General features: G+C 43.7%; 1 protein-coding gene across 2 annotated transcripts; it reads right to left on the bottom strand.

The window, feature by feature from the left end:
• Positions 1 to 1,240: 1,240 nt before the first annotated feature.
• On the bottom strand, positions 1,241 to 15,693 carry LOC149975634 (zinc transporter ZIP4-like). Of its 2 annotated transcripts, none has more exons than XM_090206840.1 (12): positions 15,323 to 15,693; positions 13,616 to 13,912; positions 13,230 to 13,422; positions 12,543 to 12,775; positions 11,339 to 11,510; positions 8,534 to 8,706; positions 7,473 to 7,655; positions 5,844 to 5,939; positions 4,235 to 4,298; positions 2,857 to 3,009; positions 2,339 to 2,526; positions 1,241 to 1,981 (listed from the first exon to the last, which is right to left on the bottom strand). In XM_090206840.1, exons 1-12 carry the CDS (start codon positions 15,530 to 15,532, stop codon positions 1,853 to 1,855), a joined length of 2,091 nt encoding a protein of 696 aa, XP_090062966.1. In that variant the 5' UTR covers positions 15,533 to 15,693; the 3' UTR covers positions 1,241 to 1,852. The 2 variants fall into 2 exon arrangements, with proteins under 2 accessions (XP_090062966.1, XP_090062965.1); XM_090206839.1 differs by having other exon boundaries at positions 13,230 to 13,419; positions 15,323 to 15,667.
• Positions 15,694 to 17,237: the final 1,544 nt, after the last annotated feature.

Below are 17,237 nucleotides of genomic sequence, written 5' to 3'. Positions count from 1 at the left end.
GACAGGAACTAAGAGAAAACAGGACAGAAGCTAAGAGAAAACAGGACAGGAACTAAGAAAAAACAGGACAGGAACTAAGAGAAAACAGGAAAGGAACTAAGAGAAAACAGGACAGAAGCTAAGCGAAAACAGGACAGAAGCTAAGCGAAAACAGGACAGGAACTAAGAGAAAACAGGAAAGGAACTAAGAGAAAACAGGAAAGGAACTAAGAGAAAACAGGACAGGAACTAAGAGACAACAGGACCAAAGCTGAGACAGTCAAATCATAAGGAATCATTATAGTAGTTTATGATGAAGAAGCCTAAACAGCTGGGATCTCTCTGTCTCTAGGCCACTGACATAATGTGGCGATGTTTCTAAACAAACACATGCATCTTATATTATTAGTATTTTTTATTAACTTAACCATTTTATTTAAAAACAAAGATGAGCCAAATAAACCTCTAATCTTATCTGTAGCTCTGGTGTGCATAGAGATGATTCTAAATATTTATAGTAAGGCTGCTAAATCATCCGTCTTATCCACTTAACTCCCTTGGACTTACGGTCATACCTGTGTGGAGTGTTCTGTATGCGGGGCCACGCCCCTATTGCCCTTGCTCTTTACTGTTGGTCATACTGTATGGACCAGAAACTCTGTGTGCCTCCCAAATGGCACCCTATTCCCTATATAGTGCACTACTTTTGACCAGGACTCTGGTTAAAAGTAGTGCACCAATTAGGCAATAGGGTGCTATTTGGGAGGCATACAGCCTTGACATATAGCTCTTCCACTCCCTTGCTCTGACTGTTACGATGACCATTTTATCAAATGGAATCCACAATGCCTGTCATCTCTGCTGATATACTTTGCTGTACCAACCCTTCTTTATAACCCCTCTCTTGGTAATCAGACAAACTACAGTGAATCACCATGCTGACTGGTGATCTACCGTAAAAGATTTTTAAAAATGAGGGTCCACCTCTGATTTATCTGAAGTTGCGATCCATGGATTTGAGCCGTCTGTCTTCGAAAGTGTGGACTCTGAACAGTGAAACTGCCGACGTACCTAATCATGTCATATAACCAAGTATCTAGAGGATGTTATTTCCTGTATCCATTTACAGGGAATTCTCTTGAGTGGTAGACTGGACAGAATGGAAAAAATACTGCAGCTGGAAAGCATCATATGGCTTTGTGCTCAATGTATGTGCTAAACAAGGAAAGCTATACAGAAACAACATGTATCAGAATTATTATTTTCTTTGCGTATTTTATTACTTTTTGGGGGTTTTGTGGGATTGGTGGCACATACTGTAAGTAAAAATACACATATGACAAAGTTAGACAAATCTAAACATGTCACATTCTCACATGTATACATACTGTCAACCTCTGCATTACCGCTAACTACACACGTCACACGATCACAAATGAAAACAGAATCTACCTACTTCCCTGCAGTCACACTGTTATGGTATGTGGTTATACAAAAGATGTGGCAATTACAGAGGCAGTAGGCTGAGGAACTGTGAGTCCCATTATAAATATCGGTGGTATAAATTACAGTTTGAACTAAATCGCATACAGATGAAATCCTTTCCAACAGTAACATTAGCACCAACAGCAGGTTCAGACTGAACACCAGCAGACTACACTTCTATGTGGTAGATACAACAGAACTAGACTATAAATCGCATATATCATCTAGAAAGTCATTTTGAGGAAATTTTCCATCATATAGAATGATCAAGCGTGTTAAATTAAATGTATCAAAACAGGTCAAATATAGCATAGTTTACATACAGTGTAATTTGTAATTGTATACAAATCCATTGCATTGTACTGTACAGTGTGAGGACTAGGAGGCTCTAGAAGCCAATATTTTCTTCATACAGAGAAAGGAGCAGCAGGATGCCCCAGCCAGACAGCAGTCCTAAGTTCTGGAGCAGGAACATGAGCCAGGGCCTACGGTTGTCCGCATGGATCATGGTGGGGAGCTGGGAGGAGAAAGAAGCAAGACAATCGACTGCATTTAACTCCTTGCCCAAATATAGCATATTTACAGAGAAAGATAGGCGTTAGGGAATTGATGAAAGACATAGGAGCAAACGTGCCATAACTAGGGGTCAGAGCTCTTCCTGGTCAGGTGACATAGCCAGGAGACACTTAAGGCCCAAGTCATAATTGGGCTTCCAGGGGAAAATGTTGTCCAAAGTTGCAACAGTAACCAAGACGGCAGGGCTTAGCGAAGGGTCATTTGAACAATTTGTACGATAAACTCTCATTTGAAGAGAAACACAAATAAGTGATTCCTCACAGCCTGTTTGAGAATGTGGTAAACCTAGTGTACTAACCATATCAGCCAGACCCACATACAGGAAGAGACCAGAGGTGATGGCCGCAATCCACTGCTTGGTGGCCAGGTCAGTAGAGACGGTGAGGGCGATGTAGAGTCCGATGAAGGATGTGAGGGCACTGCCCACATTCAGCATCAAGGCCTTCTTCACTGACAACCCGCTGTGCAGCAGGATTGCAAAATCACCTGGGAAATGTAGGACGGAGAGGTTTAAAAGGGACGTCAGTGATAAAAATGTAGGTCTTAGGTTGATGCCATTGGAGGGATTGAGTGAATAGGAATCTGTATGGAGAGAGAAGTCGTGGCTAATCATCTACCACTACTACTCATCCAGTCTAACACTTGACTGTTTGAAATGAAAAAATATTGTCCAGAAATCAAACACCATTTTACACACCACACACACACACACACTAATTGATATAAAATAAACATCTGAAGTACTAATGTGGCTGGGTCTCATTCCCTGAAAATCTCTTTCAACATGACCAACTAGAGGCATCAGTCTACACTCACCCAGTTCGTGAGGCAACTCATGACAGAACACAGCCAAAGACGTGGCAAGGCCGGAATTCCAGGAAACAGAAAAGGCCGCTCCGATAGCCAGGCCATCGGCAAAGTTATGTATCCCGTCCCCTATGGTAACCATGTAGGGTAGCAGACGCTGTTCTAGTGGAGGGGAGAGACAGAAGGGAAACTCAGAGAAAGGTTCAGTCGTCTAAAGAACTAAAGTTACATTTGGCTATTTTTAATCATGTGTCTAAATTCATATATCACAATGACAGCATTATTGATTAGCCAATGTCATTAGGCTGGAATACAGAATACAGATGTAGGATCTTAATTTGACCAGTTTCTCACAACAGGAAAAGTATCCTGTAGCAACAGGAAATATGAATTAGTGTGTGGATTACAATTAATGGACATTTTTGTAGGGGTTGATACATTGTTAGTTAGGACAAATCAAGTCTGACATTTTAAAGTGGAAATTACTAACTTTAGAAGTCTTTTTAAACCTTAAATTTACTTCATGTTTGCATTTCCTGCAAGAACAGGGTGATCAAATTAAGATCCTACATCTGTTGGAACCAGTGGTGGAAAAAGTACTAAATTGTCATACTTGAGTAAAAGTAAAGATACCTTCATAGAAAATGACTCAAGTCAAAGTCACCCAGTAAAATACTACTTGAGTAAAAGTCAAAGTATTTGGTTTTAAAATACTTCAGTATCAAAAGTAAATGTAATTGCTCAAATATACTTAAGTATGAAAAGTAAAAGTATAAATCATTTCAAATTCTTCATATTAAGCAAACCGGATGGCATAATTCATGTTTTTTATATGTACTTATAGCCACAGACACACTCCAACACTCACATATATTTTACAAACAAAACATTTGTGTTTAGTGAGTCCACCAGATCAGAGGCAGTAGGGATGACCAGGGATGTTCTCTGTTTAATGAGTCCGCCAGGTCAGAGGCAGTAGGGATGACCAGGGACGTTCTCTGTTTAATGAGTCCGCTTGAATTGTTTATAAAGATTACATAAAGGATGATGTCTCATTTTAATCATGTCAGATAAATAAATTGTTGTCACTGTTGATATTATCATTTACAATGATATGACAGGGTGTTTTTGGGTGCATCTGCAGCTAAAATGTTGTACCCCTGCAGTAATGAATCCCTGTATTGCTGTTCCTCGTGTAAGTGAACAAAGCTCTTTGGTGCACATTACTCTTTGTCACGCTAAATGTGTGTAATCATTGACTAGACTTGACTCGCACAGTAAGTTCACAGTATATCAGCTTTCCAGTGAACGCCCTGACTGTCAGACCCTGACCTATTTTTAATCTCTTCCTTACAGGTTGTATGATGACCTGGGTTGTCTATCTTACCTCTTGAGCGCTGGTTTGGTTCTGGAAAGGCTTTCTCTGTGTCCTCACTGTGCTCACTTTCAACCTTTTAGGATCAGAATTTTACAGAAGTATAACATCGGAATTACAGCAGGCGTGAACAAGTTAGTGGAGGACAAGGTGTTCAGAGACACGGATAGTAAAGACTTGAGACTACATACTGTGTCAGGTAAAAACACAGCTTTACTAGGATACTGGCTGTTCAGTCATGGACCTCTGACTCAGATCTCCAAGAGAGCAGATAGAGGGTTTAGAACGTCACAGGTGTGTCTGTGAATAGGTGGTACAGAACCTACCAGGTCAGTCTGTGAATAGGTGGTACAGAACCTACCAGGTCAGTCTGTGAATAAGTGGTACAGAACCTACCAGGTCAGTCTGTGAATAGGTGGTGCAGAACCTACCAGGTCAGTATGTGAATAAGTGGTACAGAACCTACCAGGTCAGTCTGTGAATAGGTGGTACAGAACCTACCAGGTCAGTATGTGAATAAGTGGTACAGAACCTACCAGGTCAGTCTGTGAATAGGTGGTACAGAACCTACCAGGTCAGTCTGTGAATAGGTGGTACAGAACCTACCAGGTCAGTCTGTGAATAGGTGGTACAGAACCTACCAGGTCAGTCTGTGAATAGGTGGTCCAGAACATACTAGGTCAGTCTGTGAATAAGTGGTACAGAACCTACCAGGTCAGTCTGTGAATAGGTGGTGCAGAACCTACCAGGTCAGTCTGTGAATAGATGGTACAGAACCTACCAGGTCAGTCTGTGAATAGGTGGTACAGAACCTACCAGGTCAGTCTGTGAATAGGTGGTACAGAACCTACCAGGTCAGTCTGTGAATAGGTGGTACAGAACCTACCAGGTCAGTCTGTGAATAGGTGGTACAGAACATACTAGGTCAGTCTGTGAATAAGTGGTACAGAACCTACCAGGTCAGTCTGTGAATAGATGGTACAGAACCTACCAGGTCAGTCTGTGAATAGGTGGTACAGAACCTACCAGGTCAGTCTGTGAATAAGTGGTACAGAACCTACCAGGTCAGTCTGTGAATAGGTGGTACAGAACCTACCAGGTCAGTCTGTGAATAGGTGGTACAGAACATACTAGGTCAGTCTGTGAATAAGTGGTACAGAACCTACCAGGTCAGTCTGTAAATAGGTGGTGCAGAACCTACCAGGTCAGTCTGTGAATAGATGGTACAGAACCTACCAGGTCAGTCTGTGAATAGGTGGTACAGAACCTACCAGGTCAGTTTGTGAATAAGTGGTACAGAACCTACCAGGTCAGTCTGTGAATAGGTGGTACAGAACCTACCAGGTCAGTCTGTGAATAGGTGGTACAGAACCGACCAGGTCAGTCTGTGAATAAGTGGTACAGAACCTACCAGGTCAGTCTGTGAATAGGTGGTACAGAACCTACCAGGTCAGTCTGTGAATAGGTGGTACACAACCTACCAGGTCAGTCTGTGAATAAGTGGTACAGAACCTACCAGGTCAGTCTGTGAATAGGTGGTACAGAACCTACCAGGTCAGTCTGTGAATAGGTGGTACAGAACCTACCAGGTCAGTCTGTGAATAAGTGGTACAGAACCTACCAGGTCAGTCTGGGAGATTGACTGCTTGTTATTTTTCTCCTGCAGGTACATCTCCAGGACTTTACCATGGTCACAGTGATGGGGCTCAGACTCCTCCTGGAAACACAATGGCACAATGTATCTGTCTGGGCCCGGAACATCACAACAAAGAACATGTACAGTAATTTTTCAAAAACTGTTTACAGACAGATTATTTCACATATAATTCATTGTATCACAATTCCAGTGGGTCAGACGTTTACATACACTAAGTTGACTGTGCCTTTAAACAGCTTGGAAAATTCCAGAAAATTATGTCATGGTTTTAGAAGCTTCTGATAGGCTATTTGACATCATTTTAGTCAATTGGAGGTGTACCTGTGGATGTATTTCAAGGCCTACCTTCAAACTCAGTGCCTCTTCTATATCGACATAACCTGAAAGACCACTCAGCAAGGAAGAAGCCACTGCTCCAAAACCGCCACAAGAAAGCCAGACTACGGTTTGCAACTGCACATGTGGACAAAGATCGTACTTTTTGGAGAAATTTCTCTGGTCTGATGAAACAAAAATAGAACTGTTTGGCCATAATGACCATAATGACCGTTTGGAGGAAAAAGGGGGAGGCTTGCATGCCGAAGAACACCATCCCAACCGTGAAGCACGGGGGTGGTAGCATCATGTTGTGGGGGTGATTTGCAGCAACAGGGACTGGTGCACTTCACAAAATAGATGACATCATTAACAAGGAAAAACGTGGATATATTGAAGTAACATCTCAAGACATCAGTCAGGAAGTTAAAGCTTGGTCGCAAATGGGTCTTCCAAATGGACAATGACCCCAAGCATACTTACAAAGTTGTGGCAAAATGGCTTAAGGACAACAAAGTCAAGGTATTGGAGTGGCCATAACAAAGCCCTGACCTCAATACTATTGGGCAGAACTGAAAAAGCATGTGTGAGCAAGGAGGCCTACAAACCTGACTCAGTTCCACCAGCTCTGTCAGGAGAAATGGGCCAAAATTCCCCCAACTTATTGTGGGAAGCTTGTGGAAGGCTACCCGAAACATTTGACCCAAGTTAAACAATTTAAAGGCAATGCTACCAAATACTAATTGAGTGCATGTAAACTTCTGACCCACTGGGAATGTGATAAATGTGATAAATCATTCTCTCTACTATTATTCTGACATTTCACATTCTTAAAATAAAGTGGTGATCCTAAATGACATAAGACAGGGAATTTTTACCAGGATAAAATGTCAGAAATTGTGAAAAACTGAGTTTAAATGTATTTGGCTAAGGTGTATGTAGACTTCAGACTTCAAATGTATCTACGGGTGATAGCTAACAATTCTCACATTTTGGAACCAGAAAGACCTGAAATATCTTTGACCGAAACATTGCACTTTATTAAAAGGTGTATTGCAAGTGTGCGTGTGTGGGAGTTCTTTTCACCATGGATCCACTGAACCAGTAAGCTAACAGAACGGAGGTGTTCAGTAAGGAGATAAGGTTTAGAAACCGTCTGAAATGGAGAGGTACCACCTGGTCGTGTCCAATAAGAACCCATATTTTTGTTTCCTGTTGCAATACATTTTGCTACATCATGCCCTACTGAACACAGCCCAGATGATAGACACTACTTACCCCATGGTGATGCAGGGAATGGTGATGGCTGTCCTTATGAGTGGTGATGATGGAGAAGATAGTCTCCATGAGATAGAAGCAGTAGATGCCAGCCATCATCACCAGTATCTTACAGATGTAGTCTGGAACCTCCTCTGAGTGGCTGTGATCTGTTCCTTCACTGTGAACATGGAGGCCTAGGAACTGAACCAACAGAGGAAACAGTCACAACCCAGTCTGACAGTCAGCCCAATGACAGTGCTTTGACAGTGCTATGACAGTGTTATGACAGTGCTATGACAGTGTTGCGTAGCTCTTATGAAGGCAGGTTCAAGTGAAGTGTAATACACTACACAATACCAAATACTGGAGACGCAATCAACCTGTGCAGGGTCCATTAGTCTGAAATGACCTCCTTCAATCACTACTGACAGATGAAAGTCTAGAGTGGAGACCAGTACCTATCCACCATATTGCTTTAACCAATCAAGTCCTCTAAATAAGTGGTTGTGAAGGAGAGGAAGATAGGAAGTCATGTCGGACCATTGGGACACATTGTTATGTTGCTCTTATCATTGGCTTTGTAATAACCTAAAGTTCCCTGAAGGAACAAGGGGCCATTTCTCCGTTTGCCCGATCTGAAGGTGTCGTTCTTGTTCCTCACATGGTTATTATTTGACACTGTAGGGGATGACACAGTGTGACAGCCTGCTAATACTTCGCCCTGCGATGTTGACATGATGGATCTAAATGGATTGAGCTGCAACAGCAGGAAGTATCCCCTTCAGACTTCTGCCCTGGGGGAAATAAGGCTAGGAAGCATCAGATGGGACTACTGTATGTGTTGCTCTGACTTACCATGGTCTCTCAGACATCTGGCTGATCATTGGGTCACACTGACATTAACCACAACACTTTAATGAAGTGTTGAGGAGGAAGAGGTCTGGCTGGCTAGAGAAGTGGTTTTCTTTTCACATTGGACATTCCAGCAACTATGATGGATGCATAACCAGGCCAGTTCAGTGCATCTCAGCTTGAATCAGCTGGGCTCAGTGATGTGGATATGGTACTGTGGTGCTCACCATAGGCAGGAGGTGCAACAGGGCGTCCCCAGTGAGGGAGCCCACAGCCAAGCTGACACAGAACTGGATGACGAGCTGGAAGACACTGCTGCAGGAGGTACACAGCAGCACCATAACGCCAACCAGGGCGGCCAGACAGATCAGCAGATTGGCTATGGAGGCATACACAAACTCTGTGGGGAGAAATAATTAACATTAAGGGGTTACAAATATAATAACAGTGCCAGACTCAAGCCAATCAGTCAGTCAGTCAGTCAAGCCACAAAAGGTCTGTTAGATAATACAGTAAACATTGTGTGATTATGCTTGAAATAGGCTCTCGTCCTACCGAATGCAATAGGCTCTCGTCCTACCGAATGCAATGGGGCTCTCGTCCTACCGAATGCAATGGGGCTCTCGTCCTACCGAATGCAATGGGGCTCTCGTCCTCCCGAATGCAATGGGCTCTAGTCCTCCCGAATGCAATGGGCTCTCGTCCTACCGAATGCAATGGGCTCTCGTCCTACCGAATGCAATGGGCTCTAGTCCTCCCGAATGCAATGGGCTCTAGTCCTCCCGAATGCAATGGGCTCTCGTCCTACCGAATGCAATGGGCTCTCGTCCTACCGAATGCAATGGGCTCTCGTCCTACCGAATGCAATGGGCTCTAGTCCTTCCGAATGCAATGGGCTCTAGTCCTACCGAATGCAATAGGCTCTCGTCCTACCGAATGTAATGGGCTCTAGTCCTTCCGAATGCAATAGGCTCTCGTCCTACCGAATGTAATGGGCTCAGTCAAGCCACAAAAGGTATGTTAGATAATACAGTAAACATTGTGTGATTATGCTTGAAATAGGCTCTCGTCCTACCGAATGCAATAGGCTCTCGTCCTACCGAATGCAATGGGGCTCTCGTCCTACCGAATGCAATGGGGCTCTCGTCCTACCGAATGCAATGGGGCTCTCGTCCTACCGAATGCAATGGGGCTCTAGTCCTCCCGAATGCAATGGGCTCTAGTCCTCCCGAATGCAATGGGCTCTCGTCATACCGAATGCAATGGGCTCTCGTCCTACCGAATGCAATGGGCTCTCGTCCTACCGAATGCAATGGGCTCTCGTCCTACCGAATGCAATGGGCTCTAGTCCTACCGAATGAGATGGGCTCTAGTCCTACCGAATGCAATGGGCTCTAGTCCTACCGAATGCAATGGGCTCTAGTCCTACCGAATGCAATGGGCTCTAGTCCTACCGAATGCAATGGGCTCTAGTCCTACCGAATGCAATGGGGCTCTAGTCCTACCGAATGCAATGGGCTCTAGTCCTTCCGAATGCAATGGGCTCTAGTCCTACCGAATGCAATGGGCTCTAGTCCTACCGAATGCAATGGGCTCTCGTCCTACCGAATGCAATGGGCTCTCATCCTACCGAATGCAATGGGCTCTCGTCCTACCGAATGCAATGGGCTCTCGTCCTACCGAATGCAATGGGCTCTCGTCCTACCGAATGCAATGGGCTCTCGTCCTACCGAATGCAATGGGCTCTCGTCCTACCGAATGCAATGGGCTCTCGTCCTACCGAATGCAATGGGCTCTCGTCCTACCGAATGCAATGGGCTCTCGTCCTACCGAATGCAATGGGCTCTCGTCCTACCGAATGCAATGGGCTCTCGTCCTACCGAATGCAATGGGCTCTCGTCCTACCGAATGTAATGGGCTCTAGTCCTTCCGAATGCAATAGGCTCTCGTCCTACCGAATATAATGGGCTCTAGTCCTTCCGAATGCAATAGGCTCTCGTCCTACCGAATGTAATGGGCTCAGTCAAGCCACAAAAGGTATGTTAGATAATACAGTAAACATTGTGTGATTATGCTTGAAATAGGCTCTCGTCCTACCGAATGCAATAGGCTCTCGTCCTACCGAATGCAATGGGGCTCTCGTCCTACCGAATGCAATGGGGCTCTAGTCCTCCCGAATGCAATGGGCTCTAGTCCTCCCGAATGCAATGGGCTCTAGTCCTCCCGAATGTAATGGGCTCTAGTCCTTCCGAATGCAATAGGCTCTCGTCCTACCGAATGTAATGGGCTCAGTCAAGCCACAAAAGGTCTGTTAGATAATACAGTAAACATTGTGTGATTATGCTTGAAATAGGCTCTCGTCCTACCGAATGCAATAGGCTCTCGTCCTACCGAATGCAATGGGGCTCTCGTCCTACCGAATGCAATGGGGCTCTCGTCCTACCGAATGCAATGGGGCTCTAGTCCTCCCGAATGCAATGGGCTCTAGTCCTCCCGAATGCAATGGGCTCTAGTCCTCCCGAATGCAATGGGCTCTCGTCCTACCGAATGCAATGGGCTCTCGTCCTACCGAATGCAATGGGCTCTCGTCCTACCGAATGCAATGGGCTCTCGTCCTACCGAATGCAATGGGCTCTCGTCCTACCGAATGCAATGGGCTCTCGTCCTACCGAATGCAATGGTCTCTCGTCCTACCGAATGCAATGGGCTCTAGTCCTACCGAATGCAATGGGCTCTAGTCCTACCGAATGCAATAGGCTCTAGTCCTACCGAATGCAATAGGCTCTCGTCTTTTTGGACAAGAGCCTCATGTTTTGTGATTTTGAATTTTGGAGCATTCATATTTACAAACAGAGGAAATGTATTTCTGCATAGTCTCTCTATAATTCCTTTATCATTAAGGAATGGGACTTTCTGTATCAAAAGGAAAGGAATGAGTGTTGAATATAGAGTGTACTGTAGAAATCAATAGATCAATCGCAAGAGTACACAACGCAGAATCACAGTGGCTCGGACTGTAGCAGTTCACTCACTCTCTGTGGTGCTGAGCTGGTCTAATGGTCCAGTGGGGGGAGAGATGCTGTTGCAGGCACCACTGAGGAGCTGCTGGACCAGGGCTGGGCTGAGCCGGGCCACGTCAGACCTGGACAGGCTAGATCCATTCAGCCCATGGATCTTTATCAGCTCCTCCGGGCTGAAACACATCTACGTGGAGGAAACAGGGCTGAAACACGTCCACGTGGAGGAAACAGGGCTGAAACACGTCCACGTGGAGGAAACAGGGCTGAAACACGTCCACGTGGAGGAAACAGGGATGAAACACGTCCACGTGGAGGAAACAGGGCTGAAACACGTCCACGTGGAGGAAACAGGGCTGAAACACGTCCACGTGGAGGAAACAGGGTGGAAACACGTCCACGTGGAGGAAACAGGGGTGAAACACGTCCACGTGGAGGAAACAGGGGTGAAACACGTCCACGTGGAGGAAACAGGGGTGAAACACATCCACGTGGAGGAAACAGGGGTGAAACACATCCACGTGGAGGAAACAGGGGTGAAACACGTCCACGTGGAGGAAACAGGGGTGAAACACATCCACGTGGAGGAAACAGGGGTGAAACACATCCACGTGGAGGAAACAGGGGTGAAACACATCCACGTGGAGGAAACAGGGGTGAAACACGTCCACGTGGAGGAAACAGGGGTGAAACACATCCACGTGGAGGAAACAGGGGTGAAACACGTCCACGTGGAGGAAACAGGGCTGAAACACATGGATCACTATTCCCTTTGCAGTGCACAACTTTTGACCAAAGCCCATTGGTCTATTCTTTGAATTGACACTCCTTGTCGCTAACTGATTAACTGACAGTAAGATGTCATTGGGCATTCACAAAGTGGGGACCAACATATTACAAGTAACATGTTATTATCCTTCAGCAGTGTTCCTTCTCATTCAGATTTCTCTAATATAGACATTACCATGGGGAGAATCCTACAGCTGCCAATAGCTCAGGCCATCTACTGCACATCTGAGGCTCATTGGAGATGCAGCGGACACCAGGGGTTTAGCAGTCTGATAATGAGTCAGAGTGAAGGAGCCTGTATGTGTGTGTGTGTGTGTGCGTGCGTGCGTGCGTGCGTCGTTAAGCCCCTGAAGGTCTCTTCAGAAGATTGGAGCGATGGCCTTGACCTAATTACAGACAAAGCACCATGGTGGTTGAGAATAACAATTACCAGTTCCCAGCTGCTGATGTTCCTATGGTGGTACCCCTCCTCATGACTCGTCCTGAAGGCATCACCTCCACTTCGACCCCCCCGACCCCTGCTAACAGTACTGTGGTCACTATGGTCATGGTCAACGTGGTCATCGTGACCATGGTCATTGTGGTGTCCCTTTTGATCTCTATGATCGTGATCCTCTTCATGGATTCCACCCAGTTGCAGGCTCTTCATAAGACCTTCCAGCTCTACAGAGATTAATCACAATGATATGGTTATTTGGTGGTAGAGTACATTAGCAGGCCATTGGGGAACAGTAATATGCTGGTAGAGTATATTAGCAGACCATTGAGGAACAGTAATATGCTGGTAGAGTATATTAGGCCATTGAGGAACAGCAATATAAACTCATTATCCAGGCTTCATGGGGTTATAACATAGGATTTGAGGGTAACATTAACATAGGGTTTGAGGATAAGATTAATAGCATCATGGTAAATGAATGATGAACTACGTATTGCACAAGATGGATTAATGAGTGGGTTGATGTTACAGTACAGCCAGGAGCATGACATTACAGTGTAATAAAACTAAACAGTGCGAGGAAAATGATTCATACTAAATAGCGATAGTAGTTTGTCATGAGGCAATATTACAGCACGGACATTTCGTACCAATAGGAATAGTTGTTTCTTACTGTACCATGTATGGTAATGTTGTCAGAACCGAAGGAGTTGAATATGAAATCCAGAAAGTAGTCCTCTTCAGGTAGTGCTCTGGCAGTCATGCAGTCACCTTGCAAAGCATGGTAAACTATGTATCCAAACATCACATCCATGTTGTGTGGGACACCATCATTCATCTCCTTCAGGATGTCTTGACCAGTAAGACACTGCTACCATAACGAGGGACAGACATACACCGTTGAATAGAATATAAATATTTTGTTGAAACAAATCTACTCAAATGAGTTTGTTAGAAAACAGGTCACTGTTGCTAACGGTAGTTCATTGGGTTTCTATTGCACAACCTTAGAAGGTACAGTATATAAAATGTGTTGCCATTCTTATTAACACAGCAGCACCAACCTGGTCGTACTGCTGATCGGGCTTGTAGTAGTTCTTCAAGTTATGGAGCAGTGTCTCTATCCCACTGCTCTCCCTGTCTCCGTGTCCATCCCCATGGTCATAGCCTGTGATCTCATGGATGAAGTTGTCCGTCTCGTCCCCCCACCTCCCTGCCCTCACGGCAGAGCAGGCCTCTGAGGGAGAGCTGAGGTACAGGCAGCATCCTGCCGCTACTCTGAAGAAGCCCCCCTTGTGAAGGAGACCACCAGTGCTGGTGAAGTTACCCACCAGCTGGTCTACTGACTGCACAGAGAGACACTAGAAAGAAGCAGGGTGGCTTCAGTGTTTCATTTAGATTATTTATCTACCCAGTACAAATATATGCCTAATTTATGAGAGAAAACCAACGTAGTGTCTTGTAAAGTCAGTAATTATGACCACAAAGCTAAAGGAGTATAGGTTGGGTGAATGCGAGACATAAAAATCTAATTTTCTGATCTTTAACAGCTATTCTCTGGCTTTTTGAGTCAGGACATACAGTGACTTGGCCTATTATCTAAACAGATTCTTCTGTAGAGTCTACCAGAAGTCCAGAACCGATTAGTGGTGCTGGAGGCTAAATGCTCAACTGGAGAAACAGAAGAAAGAAAGAAAAAAAAAAGTCTTGACACACTTCAAGTCAGATGCACATTTCTTTTAAAAGAGGCTGAGCTCGATGAAGGTCGACTGACCGAAAGCTCCGTATCTATTAAAATAAATGTGCATCTCACTGGAAGTGTGCAGAGATTTCTTCCTGATTCTCCAGCATCATGACCACGTATGAGTAAGATCTCAAGCCATTGTTGCATTAGCAGAACATGCTGTTTAACTACTGATCATTAGTGTTAGTCCCAAACATGTTTGGCCAATCTATAACACACGTCTCACATAGCATGTGACAGAAAACTTCCTCTACATGGTCACAAGGGTAGATTACACCTGCCACGGTAAAGTCCAAGGCCTTCAATGTCTGAACAACAGAAGAAAAATGTATTCAAAGAAATGGATGTGTACATGTTTTTCTACTGTAGTCAAATTAAACCAAAATGAACACTTATTGGAGTACTTGTGGTGCAATGGCATGATGGACAGAGTAATGTATTATTATTTTTTACATTGAATGTATTAAATTACGTGAAACAGAATGCCCAATCATTTAGACGTTTAAACAGGCTGCACAGTAAAAGGGTAATACAACCACGATATATTTATTTATTTGTTTTACACAAGTGATTTAAGTCAAAGCCATTGCTATAATCTATGATAATACCCTAACACATGGAATTAGTTAAATATTGATCAGGGTGTTTTACATCATTGGTAGAACTTAATGATTTTAATACATAAGTTACACAAAACTATCTGCAATGCTGACGTCGTGTATTCTCTCTATATAATACCTACATATTAATAGTCAGAATCATTACGGTTATCATTATCATATCATTATTGCTCAGTGCTCACGATATATGTATCAATAAAATTTAAAAAAGACTTGGTTCGAGACTGGTCAATAAAAAAAATATAATACAGATTTAGGCTTAATAAACAAGCTAGGTCTGAAAAAGCACTATGACAAATGTACAGCGCTGTATTCCATTGTGTGTAGCGCACGGCACAGTAACAGGTGCAGATTGGACCTCGACCTTTCCTAAAACCAAGTTGAAGCGAGTGTAAGAAAAAAGTTACCTTTTCACACGACACACCAGGGCACTGCACACGCTTCTCCAACAGTTTGAAAAAGGAGCGAACTGACATTTCATCCAGGTATTCCTCTCCTGGCGACACGAGCTCCACCACTTTCCCATATACATCCACAGGTGAACCCCACGCATAGCTGAATAGGTTCAAACTCAGACATAGGAGAATAACGGGAAAATACCTATATATAGTTTCCATTGTTCTATTAAAATATAAATCCCCTTTAAAAAATAAAATAAAAGTGCAAAAACAGTGAGTTTATAGAAAGAGATGATTCCGAGTGGCGCATATGCAGTCCACACACGGTTTTAAGTTCACCAAACAGCTATCTATAAATCAGCTAAGTTACAGATTTCCTTGACCTGTTAGCTCGCCTTTGATTGGTCCAGAGGCGAGTTGCGCTTCGCTACCAGTCCATAAATAGGAAACCATTGCAGTTCACCTGAATATGGGGTACTGGTCCAAAATCACCTGTTTTCAATGTACACTCAGCATCAGCTGACATAATGGCAAGAGTTATGTCAATAAGACATGTTGCGAAGAATACAGGCAAAATGTGTGTCAACTGCCAAGTGATTCACTTACATCCTCAATGGTGACCCTGATGACCCTTTAAGGGAATTTTTTTCTGCCTGCTATCTCTCCACTGGATGAAGAAAACGAATCTATTAGCTAACATTCCCATTTACTAAAAGATTGTGTATTGGGAAAATGAATAAACATGATGTAACACAAACCATTACCGACAGCGTAAAAACAAATACACATTTCTACAGAACCTTTATGTAAAAAAATGTATACTGATACATTAATTGATTGATTGATATATTTTTTGAAACAGCCAACATAGTCGAGGACGTTGACTGATGAATTAATTCAGAGGCCCCATTCTCCATGTATAATCATTATGTGGACTAAACGTACTTTCCATGGACATCATTCAACATATGCACTGACCGTGTGACTGGATGATTGGGTTTCATATTTAGGGCCAATACTTTTTCCTGACCATGGCTAAGAGAACCTCCTGGCCCTACTCACAATGATTAAGGCACTGATGACTTCACTCTACACCACAATCAGTGACTGGCCCAGGTGAGGCTGGTCTGGCAGAACTACCAAACACATCCTTGTGTCAATGGTCAGCAGGAAATTAGGTCAAACATGAAGCTGTTTGAAGTATGAACATCCAAATGGTGGTACCCAAAGGTGGAAATCATTTAAAGCAATGTTTTTTTAAATAAATTTTGCAGGATGAAATCTCTTGAGATGCACCATGTTGTTTTCAAGAGTGCCCCCCCCCCAAAAAAAAGACAGGTCTGAGATACAGGAGCTTGCTCATACAGGTCAAAGAGAACTGGGTAAGTTTATGAAAGGTCATCCTCTCACCCAGCTGTTGAAAAAGTCCATCTAAACCTCTTCCTTAAGCCTGTAAAAAGAAACAGCCAAAACATATCTTGTTATCTAGGCCAACACAGTTTAATCAGACATACAATACCTGGAACAAAATCTCCCAGGAGGCAGTAGTCTCTCTCACTGCTCTTATACTCTGAACATCAGGCACGTGCACAGATAGGGCCCTAAGGGTGCTGGAGCACTCGCTCTTTTGCCTTCCTATGAAAATAGTGCCATTTTTTGGTACTAATTACTTTTTATTTAAATGTTGTCACTTTTCTCTATTGTAACTTTAAAAATGCAACAAATTGCCCCAAAAACATTTAGCACCATCAGGATGTGGCCGGTGACACCGTTTCTTGAAAGGCCAATAACTTGACTGCTGACATGCAAGACATTTTGGAACTCTATCAAGTGGACTAATGAAAACAATTCAAAGAGTTTGAGTGGAGTTCCCCTTTAAATGTTAAAATTGACTTTTGGAGCAACTACTAAATTTAACGTTTGT

The sequence above is a fragment of the Oncorhynchus mykiss genome, chromosome 18 (assembly GCF_057628025.1).
Source record: "Oncorhynchus mykiss isolate SJ-2025 chromosome 18, ASM5762802v1, whole genome shotgun sequence".
Classification (NCBI taxonomy): domain Eukaryota; kingdom Metazoa; phylum Chordata; class Actinopteri; order Salmoniformes; family Salmonidae; genus Oncorhynchus; species Oncorhynchus mykiss.
This window is presented reverse-complemented; position numbering and strand designations above follow the sequence as displayed.